This window comes from Embiotoca jacksoni, unplaced genomic scaffold (assembly GCF_022577435.1).
Source record: "Embiotoca jacksoni isolate LCO1_2020_lvr unplaced genomic scaffold, fEmbJac1.0.p SCAF_22, whole genome shotgun sequence".
NCBI classification, from domain to species: domain Eukaryota; kingdom Metazoa; phylum Chordata; class Actinopteri; family Embiotocidae; genus Embiotoca; species Embiotoca jacksoni.
In genome coordinates, this window is record NW_027185363.1 from 8133830 (window position 1) to 8145837 (window position 12008).

Below are 12008 nucleotides of genomic sequence, written 5' to 3' on the forward strand. Positions count from 1 at the left end.
GATCCTGCTGAAGCCCGAGAATATGAACAAACTGTGCTGTGTCCCCACCTGCTTCGGGATGACCTCCCTTTGGAAGGCAGTGACTGAAAAATGATTTACCTACATGGATTACAAACGTCCCATCATTATTACTTGCATCATAATTAGCTGATAATGCAGGTTAATTTACTGCACAGTCAGTCTGGATGTTTTTACCTCCATCAAGGGCGTTATGTTTTGGGTGCCATTTGTTTGTCAGTAAGATGATGAAAATACTACCGGCCTGATTTTCACGAAACTTGGTAGAAGCATGTAGCCCACCATCCTGTTATGCTCAATGGCCAATCACAACACGGTGGATCACATGCAGACAGCGGTTTCTTGGGAGAGAACTGGAAGTCATATAACATCGCAACAAATGTAAAAAAAATATCCAGACATGCTGTATATAGTGGTTGCGGTTGTATATTGCGTTTCATAGACAGAGATCTGCGCTCTCCAAGTGCCCTTCTAGTTTATTATTTTGTCCCTGCATGATTCATTTACCCGCTAAATGTCTCTTTAGTGTCTTACTTCTGCTTTCAAAAACATAAAATTAGTTAGCAATGTGATGCAGGTGATGTTATTACCTGATTGAGAAAAAAGGAAAGGTTTTCAAATGTACTGCTAGAGTTGAATACAGTTATACATTCATGCATTGCTTAAATTGCAAACAATTTTCACAATGTTTTAGCTAATGCTACTTTATTATCATAATGCGATGAGGCATTACACCTTGAGCACAGTATTGCGTTACAGTCTTCATTGTTTATTGCTGCATACAGGCAATTGTGACATCTTTAGCATACAGGTATCTTGGAGTGTGCATGCTGTATCGATCAAAAATACTACTTTGGTCACAAAAATATTTTTGTAGACCTCAGTGAAGGTTGCTATGTTGTGCTGATTTCATTATTGTGTTTAAACAAGTGTGACAAAATACTTTGAGCAGAGGAGGAAGCAAAATACAGTGTGTGTCAAATAACAGGCTTACTGGATCATCACATGTAAAGGCACTTTTCGAAAGCTGTTTGCTGTTTGTGTGTTGTTGGTTTGTTTGCTTGCTTGTAGCTCCAGTGAAATGTGTTTCTTCTTATTGCTTTTGTTGGTTGTTTGTCAAAGACAAAGACATTATTAGTCCATGTCATCGTGGTTCTGGGTTGACTCATTGATCACCTGAGCAAGGACACAGAGGGCAGAGAAACAATGATGAGCGGAGGTGTTCCTGAGCCCAAGCAACATCAGAAAACTACTTGATTAGAAAATCCCTTCAAGCTTATTCTACCTGACCATCCCTGGTCTCAATGGTCTTGATGAGAACTTTCTTGGTTGTTGAAGTTTCAACATGGGGTTTGGAATCAAACATGGTTTCTAAGAAAGAGAAAAAAAAGTGGGACGTGTCAATGCCTGGCATCCCTGCCATGAAATCAACATGCAGAATGTGTTCTTACCTCTCAGGTTTAGAGAGGAGAAGTTTGGCAGGGGGGTAGAGATTCTGTAAATGAAGGAAGAAAAGCCCACAAATTTATATCTGCATCTTTGCTGATCAAATCAAATGAATGCTCATATCTCTCGGCTTCTCACTATAACGGTCTTTAATTTCTACAATGCGGAGTTTTTGCAAATGTAAGGCCTCCATCCATCACCTGCTCTCCTCTCCTTCCAGCAGCTTCCTGTAGGTGGCAATCTCGATGTCCAGGGCCATCTTGACATTCAGGAGGTCCTGGTACTCCCGCAGGTGACGGGCCATCTCGTCCTTCATGTTGTGAATGTCCTCCTCCAGACGGCCGATGTTATCCTGGTACCCACCCGTCTCCAGGGAATAGTTGTCCTCTATCTCTCTCATCTGGCGCTCCAAGGATTCATTCTGGGAGAGGTAAGAAAATGACACTCAGGCTGAGAAAACAACTTGTTTCATTTGAAGATAAAATGCAAAGGATATTTTGCATTTGAAGGCATTGCTCTCTTTAGTGGCAGGTTTTTGTATACTACGTTGTAAACCTAAAGTTGCACACTCACAGTTCCTTTGAGGGCATCCACCTCACATGTGAGTGCCTGAACTTGGCGTCTGTAGTCATTGGCCTCCTGCTTGGCCACTCTCAGAGCATCGTTATTCCTGGTTGCAGCATCGGTGAGGTCAGCAAACTGGCAACCACAGTGACAAAGAGAGAGGAGAGATAAACAGAGCGAGAGAGGGAAAAAACAGAGAAATCAACTGTTCAATAAATGATGAGTCAGAGGTTGAAGAAGAGCGAGTATGGCAGATCTCGTGAAGAGTGGAAATGATGAAAGATGTGGCCACGGCGGAGGCTTGCAAGCAGTTTTAAAGCAGCACTGTGTTCACTGAAACTGGAGTCATTGATGCTTGTACCTGTGTTCAAATGTCATAAAGAAAAAAGGATTATACTTTACTGGTTTTTCAATGCCTAATTAAACATTGCATATGTTGTTGTTTTTTCTGACAGATGAGGCAGTGGAAACAACAGACATATTTTCAAGTTAATATGGTGAATTTAATAGCAGTCAGTTGCTTATTTACACATCCAGCAGAAACAAACAAACATTAGGATTAATTCAAAGTCTTTTTATGGCCTCCAGATGAATGTTAAATGTTATATTTACTCTCCTCTTTGCTCTGTTTTTGGTCTCCACAAAAATAGCTAAAGGTTCAGCTGCTTAATGCTTCGCTAATGTTCACCGGCTAATCACTAACTTTGTCTGTGCGTCGTTTGGTGCTTGGCAGGTAGCACAAGTTTTTAGAGGTTTTCAGTGCAACAACATAAACCACGGTTGTGAGCCATGAAGAACAGTAAAGTTGTGAGTTGTAAAACCAAAACAAAAGCTAAGGGATACTAAAACAGCCTGGGGAACTGGAGAGTCTTGTGATAATTTACCTTTGGTTCATCACCAAAATTGACCCTTTTGACAAAGATGTGGTCACATGGTCCATAGTTAATAGAAAAATATTGATTATAGCCACTTTAATTATCATCTGAAATGTGCTAAATAAATTATATTCAAGCTTTATTTCACTTTTTTGTGTTTCTTTTGAATTTCTTCAAACATTATTTACATCGGTTGTGTTTTCTCTGCAGAAATTATTTACCTTGGATTTGTACCATTCCTCTGACTCATGGATGTTTTTGGAGGCCAGGTTCTCGTACTGCAGACGGACATCCCTCAGAGCTGCTGTCAGGTCAGGCTTAGCCATGTCCATATCCACCTGCACGTGCTGCTGCTGCTGCTGGATCTGGCTATGCAGCTCCAGCATTTCCTGCAACAGAATCAGCAAAGCTTAACAGCATTGATTTAATGTTTTTTTTTTTTTTTTTTTTTTTTTTGTCTGCTCTTCTGCAACGCTGCTGGTTGCATTAGGACTGCTTTGATGAACTAATTTGGCATTTAAGCAGATTAAAAAATATTTAAAATGATTTGGCCTAGTTTTTCTGAGGGTGCTTTTCACTTATCAGGGAGTACACGTGCAGTCAACTGATTCAGCTTTGGCCACAAAAAAAGGAAGCTTACCTCATCATGCAGCTTCTTGAGGAAGTTGATTTCCTCCTGGAGTGAATCGACCTTCCGCTCCAGGTCCAGTCTGGACAGGGCAGCATTGTCCACATCCTGTACCGTGACACTTACTCTTAATAAGGTGACTTGTGAAGGTGACATGAATTATGCATAGTGTGTTTGCTGATACAGGAAAAAAATAAATAAACGCCCTTTCACATGCTGTAAAGAGCAACTCACACAACACCCACACACACAAATGACCTATTGTGTAGTCGGGCAAGGTCACAAACAAATGTATCCAATAAAAATCAACTGTAGGCACATGACGTGTCGCTGCAGATGTTGGCAACAGACGAATAGGTGTTATCTCGTGATTTTCATGTGTTGTATACGTTGCAGCAGCAGTTGGGTCACGCTCCCTGAACGCATCACAGGCAGATTTAAAATGGAGAAAAGTAACTAAGTGGATTTACTCAATGTATTTCTATTGTATAGTACTTTATACGTCTAGTTCACAAGGAAATATCTTACTTTTTCTTATCGACATTTCCTCAACACTTAGACTTTATTTTCTAAATTAAGATACTACATGAAAAACATATGACGAGCCTATAAAATATGGTGCATTCATATTAAACGAGTGTATAAAGGAATTTGGCTCCAAATTGGCGACACTTTGGCAGATTACTTTAGTATCAATACAAAGGATCTAAATAAATCATCCACTACTGCAGATCTGCAGGACAGAGTTTGTAAAATAAAACCTGAGGCCATTTATTGTACAATAAAACAAGCAAAGTACACGATATAGTTGCATGGCATGCCTTCAATGCGATTTATTCCGTTCCTGTTTAATTTGATAAATGAAGCACTGCAGAACAGCCAGAAAGTATTAGGGATCCTTAATCCCATTTGTTATTGCCTAACTGCATTCTTAACCTGAAATTCGCCACTGATTGTTCTTGTAGATTTTCGTTTCTTCTACTGCAAGCTCTAATTTTGTATGTTATTATTTTATAACTACTTAATTAAGCTTTAAGGCAAATTTTCTCTTCTGAACATAATCATATAAAATGCACTCCAAACAACCCATTCTGGTCGATTTTATTGCTCTGTGGCACCACACCAGTGCTGTCCTTTGTTAGGGCGTTGGCAGGCTGGTAATTGAGGTATCAGCAAATGAAGCAGCTTGGCCCCTGCCCTAATGCCACAAACAAAGTGCGCTATTCAGCAGGGTTTCCCAAACAAGCCCAAGGCTGGAAGAGTGACTGTCTGCCTGACTGAGCAAGAACCGGTTGCAGGCCCTGCATTGTTGTCTGTGTGCCATGGGGACTTCCTTCCTGCCATTCATGAAGACAGGGTCATGATCATGGGACGTATTGATAACCTAAAGCATTCCTTAAAAAGCATATAATCACTGGAAAATGTCATTATATTCTGAGCAAAATGCCTTTTTTTCCACTTTTTTTTGTACTATGGGACGCATTTAAAACTATTTGCTCAACTCATCAGCTCTCCATTATTCACCGTGAAAGCCAGTGACAGAGAACAATCTCTGACAAGACCATAACAAGGGAGATTCTTATGCGCTGATGCTGTCCCAGAACGAGACAGCCGGATCACATGGTGGCTTGTCTTCTCGCTCTGATAACCACATTGGATCCACACTGTTGTTGTGCTTGTGTCCAGCTTATTCACTGTGACCAGTCAGACTTAAAAAGATCTCCTCTCATTGCAGGCCTGATTGAACTCAACAGCCACAACTTAGCCTTTTGTACCAGGCTGGGGTCATTCGCTGCACTACAGCTATTTTGGATCATGGCTAGGACCTACTGTTGTGCCATCAGAAGAGTGCATTCCTGTTTCTGCAGGTCATGAAGAGTAATTAGATAAAGAACACCTAGAAGAGAGAAGGGACAGTTACACCTCATACTTGTTAGAAGTGAGGCTTTTAGAGAGAAATTAGGCTGATCTAATTTCTTTGACATCATTTGGGGGTTTAAACCAGGAATAGATGAGAAGGCGTGGCTGTGGAGGAGCATCAGCATCCTCTGCTAAGACCTAGCAATTCACATTTATACCCGTTAAAATTCCCATCCATTACAAAAAAATATGATAGAGGAAGAGTTTAGCCTGACATCAACAGTGAGAACTTTATTTCCAAGGTGGGAAATACTGTACCTGTCTGAAGCTCTGCATGTTTGCCTCAGCCTCCTCCTTTTGGGAGATTTCATCCTGCAACCTGCAAAGACAGACAAAATGTACACATTTTATTACAGCAGCAATGGGGACTCCCCCCCCCCCCCACCCCACCCCACCCCCTGCAAAACCTGCCATGACCATTTTTTTTTTTTTGCCTCTACTTCTCTTTCACGCACGAAAAATTTTGAGAGAAATAAACTGAACTGAAACACAAAGCTGCGGCAGCTCTTTTTGCGCAGTCCCTGGCACGCAGTGACTGAACTGGCAAAAGTTCAGCCGGCATGGAAATATAACTAGTAATGGGATGTGCATGTATTGATTATAGATCTGACCTACACAACAAAAGAAACGATACATGCAGAGGACAGAAGTGCCACGCCTCCTACTTCTCTCTCAGCCGGTCGATGTCATCTGCCAGGTTGTCCCGGTGAACTTCCACCCGGGCCTTCTCGTTGGTGAGCTGGTCCACTTGACGCCTCAGCTCCCGCATCTCGTCCTCGTACAGATCTCCGACCCGGGACGTGCCTTTGCCCCGCAGCTGCTCCAGCTCCGCCAGTAGGATCTTGTTCTGCTGCTCCAAGAAGCGGACTTTCTCGATGTAGTTGGCGAAACGGTCGTTGAGCGACTGCATCTGCGCCTTCTCGTTGGTGCGGTTCGTCATGAACTCGGTGTTTATGGCGTCGGACAGGGCGAAGTCCAGGTTCTCGGAGGCCAGCCGGGGCATGGCTGCGCTGCTCCGGAGCCTTTGGGTCTTCACTGCGTATACGTTCGGAGCGGAGGAGAGCCCGAAGGATACCCGGGAGGAGCGCACTGGGCTGGAGAACTGGCGGCTCGAGTAGCTGGTCCTGACCGCGGCTCTCTCCCCGCCAAACATCTTTTTGTAAGAAGAATGTGGCGTTGTTCTATAAGACATCTTGCTTGATTATTTTCAGACAACCAGAACAACGTCACCGATCTGGAAGTGCTCTTGTCCCGACAGCATCAGCAGAGTGCGCCTGGGAAGGCGTTCCCGAAACCATTACTGATTTATAGTCTCCTCCTTATGCAAATAACTCAAGGGCTGCTTGAGTGACACATCGAGAGTCCAATCCCAAATCGGAACGCACACATTTTGCATTTCAAGTCCATAGATACAGATCCTGGATCAATATTTAGGCCAAATGTCTGCGCACTATAAAGTAAGGATGTGAGGCCATGGCATGTCCAGTTACATCTAAGATCTTATATCTGGTCTCACATAAAAGACTGTCCTGAAAAAGTACAACATGGACTTTGATCTCCAAGGGTTTTTAAGCTCAATAAAGTATTTTTAGGGACACAGAAGTTTATGATGATAAGGTTTTAGTGGAGGAGATCCCATATTTGTATTACTTCTAGATGGAAAAAATGGCATTTGTGTTACCATGAGAGCAGAACCACCCTCACGTCTAATTTAACATAATGCAATGCTTAGAATTGACCCATGATATTTGATTAATTCATTCAGTAAAGTTAGTTCTCCTCTTGTCTCTGATAAACACACACTCAGTGCAGTTTTAGACTTCTTTGTTTGTTCCTTTTTCAAGTTTTCAGTCAACTTCAGGCAGCATGGTGTCATAAGACAAAATTGTCACCCACCCGTGTAGACAGATTAGAATTTAGCAGCTTATCTGTGTATGTGTATGTGTGTGTGTGTGTGTGTGCGTGTATTAGAGGGCATGTGGGCATTTTATTGTAATGTCAGAGAATGTATTAAGGATTTTCTAGTCAGCAGCTTCATGTTAATCAGGTTTAAAGACCATCACAAGTCTCTGATGGTCTCAGAGAGAGAGTGAGACAGAGAGGTCGGGGTGGAGTACAAATCAAAGTCATTCAATACTGGCAGGTTTGCCGCAGCCTTTGGATAGCAGCCGTGTTTGCAACCGTGTTTGCAGCCTATTATTTCCTCAGACTGACCTGCAGCAAAAGATAAACATGTATCAGATGTGTCAGTCGCAACTATTTATGTCTAAAAGCTCCTTCTTTCTCTCACTCTGTCTCTCTCCCCTCTCAGCATACAGAGCTGTCAGTGCTGCAGTGCTGCTGACTTGCTGAGATTCAGTGATTGTGAAGGGAAACGCAGGGCAGCAGAGCTGAGCCAGTGACACTCTACACCTCCCAACCATGCCGCACCGGTGCTGGTGGGTATACTGTGCTCCTTAGAAAACATAAAAAATAAATTTAAAAAAAAGTCAGGGTGGGAGATCCAAACTGGTGTAGTGATGTTTGTTCATGACACTGAAAGATGCACAAATATTTCTTTGAGAGATATTCACGTTTTTGCCTTGTGGGTGTGGGCGGCTGCAGTGATTTGACGCTGGCATGCTGCCCCGGAGATGTGACTGTGAACGGGATAAGCCCAGCTTCTCTATGAGCTGATCTGATCTTTGTGAAGCACTGCAGGCGTGCAGTTTTAAATGTCAAACTGTGGCTTAACTTTGTAAGACCATTTAATGGTTTTGGTTGTATCCTTACTGTCCTTATACTTACAGTACCTTTCAGATTATGTAGACCTATTATAACCCACAAATATGAGCACATTTGCAACAATATGTGAAGTATCAAAGGTACACTGTACTCAGAATGGCATTATATTATATTATTGGAAGATTGTTATTGATGCATGGATATGTAAGCTTTACTTTTGATTTAGTCTTTAAAGATTGAACCCATTAGCACTTTGTGTTTTTGTGTAGTTTAATTAATAGCGTATTGTATGACATTTGAATATTTAATCCTAATTTCAAAAGAAGCTGCCTGCAAAGTAAAAGTACAGTGCAGTTGAAAGTACTATATTTTTGTCTTAAACATAGTGAATTATTAAGAAGCATAAAATGGAAATAAGAAAAGTACAAGTGGCTAAAAGTTGTACATAAGTACAGAACTTGAATAAAACTAGATTGTAACATTTTGGAAAGTACCACTAAGTAAGCAGAGCACAGTAATTTATGCAATTACATTAAGAAATCCAGTAAAGTCCTGGTATCAGGAGTGCGTAAAGGCAAATCTACTTAGCTTTGAAGTTATTTTTGGATACAAATCTCTCTGTGAAACGGCCCTGTTTGAAGCCGGACCACAACAATCTCGTAAAGTGCGTAGTAAGTAAGATTAAGTGTACATGTGTTTTTCATATCTTCTTTTTTAAACAGTCTTTGAATTGATTCACTGTCTGAATGGGTCTGTGTCTAAAGCCAGCGTAAGATATTACATTTCTATGTTTAAAACCGCTATATAGCTTAGCATGTTGCTCAAGAATTAGCTGAGGGAAGTACTGAGATATTTTATGAGTACTTGCAAGTATCTAACTTGTTAATAATAGCTGGTATATTACGATGTATCAACATATAAGCAGTATTTTAATATTTGCTAAGTTAGTAACTATATCTAATCTATAAATGTGCATTGTTTTGATGAGCATCTGTTGAAGATGTAAAATCGAAATCTGCAAAGTAAACAATGTTAAATCGTAAACGTAAAGTATCAAAACTAAGCTGTCAGAGTATCAAATGGAAATATATATATTGTATTGGAAATATGTTGTGTAAGGATAAATAAAGTAACCAGATAAACCCAGGCACACTCATTAAAGCCTAAAATAATGCTCAAATGCATCAAGCTCAGTGGTACTGGAGGGCCCACACAGGAGCCCCAGTATGAGTAAACAGTGCAACCCCTTTACTAAAACCAGTGATGGAAATTCACATGATAAACACTGACTTAGAGGCAGGGGTGGGGGCCATAAAAAATTCCAGCTCCCAGACCCATTATGATCCCGCTCTGCCACTGTTGGCCACAGAGACAAACAGAGGAGGCCGGGATTGTCACAGACAGAGCAGGGATTGTGTATTGCTGATCTGTCACCTAACTGCAGCATCAGAATGCAGACAGTGGGCACGTAATTATTGTTTGTAGCCCGGTGCTGGCCGGTGCCACAGTTTGGGCCCAAATAGCTCCCATTCTTGGCAATGTTTGGAATTTATCGTTCGGTCCTTTTTATTGCTGAGATTCCTTTTTTTTTGTCCAAAGCAACAGCGTTGTAGGGGGGCTCTTTAACACAAGCAAGAACCAAATAAGTGGCGGCATTAGTCAGAGTCAGTCAGCCCGTAACGGGACAGGGCGAGAGATAAGTTAAATCTTGTTTCAGGGTGTCATCGCTTTAAAACTGCAGGCACTAGGCAGCAAAGAGGCACCCTTTGTTTCATCTCCCATGATGGTGAATCACTGACCTGCGAGCCCAGTCGCCATAGCAATCATCCCCAACATTACAGTTTAAACTGAGACCGATAGTCTCAGAGGCTGTCCTGTTCACAAACCCACACAACAATTTAGTGGTTCATTTTAATGTTGATTGTAAAGTTAAAATTTGTGTTTGTGCCAGTTGCAAAAGTGTGTTTCTTTTTGAGTTTTATATTTTTGCCTGTTAATATTTTTGGAGGCGGTTGTCTAATAAATTGGTGAACTTCTTTATTGGTCATGACAGAGCAGATTAAGTGGAGGGAATGTTGCAGTAAAATGTGTTTGTTGCACTGCAGTGAGTGCACAGAGAGCTGACTGAAGTAAATCTAAATGTGAAAAAGAAAGGTTGTAAATTCATGCAGGGGCCCTCTGATATTTTCTAGGTCTTTCTGTAATTATCAGGTTTTTATCAGTGGTGCAAAGTAACTAAGTGCATTTACTTGGGTATATTGTACTTTGTGAGGTAGTTGCATTTTCCTTGAGAATTTCTATTTTCTGCAACATACTGCGACTTCACTAAATGGACGTTTTATTGAACTGTGTTTATCTTATTTTACATAAAAATGCAGCTATTTTTGGTTTGTGAAAAAAAGGGGTCCATTGTCACGTTTCAAGTTGTTCACAGACTAAAGAGACATTCCTCCTCTAAACTTCTCAGATGAATCCCTTTGAAAAGATTTTTCAGTGCCCAAAGAGATCTCTCAAACCTTTCAAAATAAAGCAAAGACTAAATCCACAATCCACAAAATGGAAGTTCTCCCCTCAACAATTGTATCATGAGCCCTCATGTTTACCTTTGGACCTTTTGGAAGGGGCCCAACACCCGGGTTTGAGCCACTATGGACTGAATTACAGAACTATAGGGTAGAAAGTAGTTAAAGTTGACTCCACTGCAACCAGTGACAACAAGAAAATGCTAATTACTTATTATATTATATCTTAAATGGTAACAATTTACTGCAGAAGTTCATTTTGCTGACACACTAATGTACTCCGACATCAGATTGAGTTTGAATGCAGGACTTTTGCTTGTGCTATGTACTTTGATTAGTAGTTTTACTGAATAATCTTGATACGTCTTCAACGTCTAGTTTTCAAGAGGAATTTACTCTTCTTCACTTGCAGTGAGTTGTTTTCTTAAGCATACTCAACTTTTTTTTGTCAGTTGTAACCAAAATCTGCAGAGTTCAGACAGGGTGCTTGTTTTGGGGAATGAAGCTTCCACTGTATAACTTTGGACCATCGTAACAACAGAGGAATTAAACTGCAGGGGCTATTTTCCAAATCTCCATAGTGACTGACAAAACCCTTGGAAAGTATCCAGAATGGTCACTTTGTAAAGACCTCCCTCTCTTTGTCCCCCTCCTTCTTTGTCTCACTCTGTGCATGAGTGTGTTTGCAGGGAGTGATTGGGTCAGGGACAGGGAGGGTAACCACACACACACACACACACACATGCACGCGCACACACACACACACACACACACACACACACACACACACACACACACACACACACACACACACACACACACTAATAGCTTGAGTACATCCCAGCATTTTCCTCTTTCATTACTGTATAATCATCATGTGTAACTTGTCGTGACATGTCCATATGAATTATTCCTATCCTAATTAACACCTGCTATCATCTGGTCATTCTTATTTCAAGGATAATATCCTCTGGTCACATATTTCAAGCCAGTCTGTCGCTGATGATCACATCATGTGTCACTTGCATATGCCTGACTGCATTGGGGGGGGGGGAATTCAATGACACGGAGTGACAGCTGCAGATGACACTCACTCTCTCCTCTGTCGCCTCACCTGCCCGAGGATCAGTGGATAAGATTGAGACAAACCATACAAGTGTGGAGAGAATGAAAACATACTTATAATACCTGTTCAGACCTTGCCATATTAATGTTGTTTCCAAATTCAAAATGATATTAAATCATCTTTTTTTTTTTTAACACCATGACATGATTGTTTGAAGACATTTGAAAGAAACACTTTGTATCCAG

At 41.2% G+C, this 12008-nt stretch overlaps 1 protein-coding gene across 1 annotated transcript; it reads right to left on the reverse strand.

The window, feature by feature from the left end:
* Nucleotides 1-706: 706 nt before the first annotated feature.
* Nucleotides 707-6732, reverse strand: LOC138203108 (vimentin-like). The gene is made up of 9 exons (XM_069157710.1): nucleotides 6117-6732; nucleotides 5710-5770; nucleotides 3544-3639; nucleotides 3125-3292; nucleotides 2038-2163; nucleotides 1665-1885; nucleotides 1470-1513; nucleotides 1304-1389; nucleotides 707-1194 (listed from the first exon to the last, which is right to left on the reverse strand). The coding sequence occupies exons 1-9, from the start codon at nucleotides 6641-6643 to the stop codon at nucleotides 1153-1155; spliced, it is 1371 nt and encodes a 456-aa protein (XP_069013811.1). The 5' UTR covers nucleotides 6644-6732; the 3' UTR covers nucleotides 707-1152.
* Between the last annotated feature and the right edge of the window lie 5276 nt (nucleotides 6733-12008).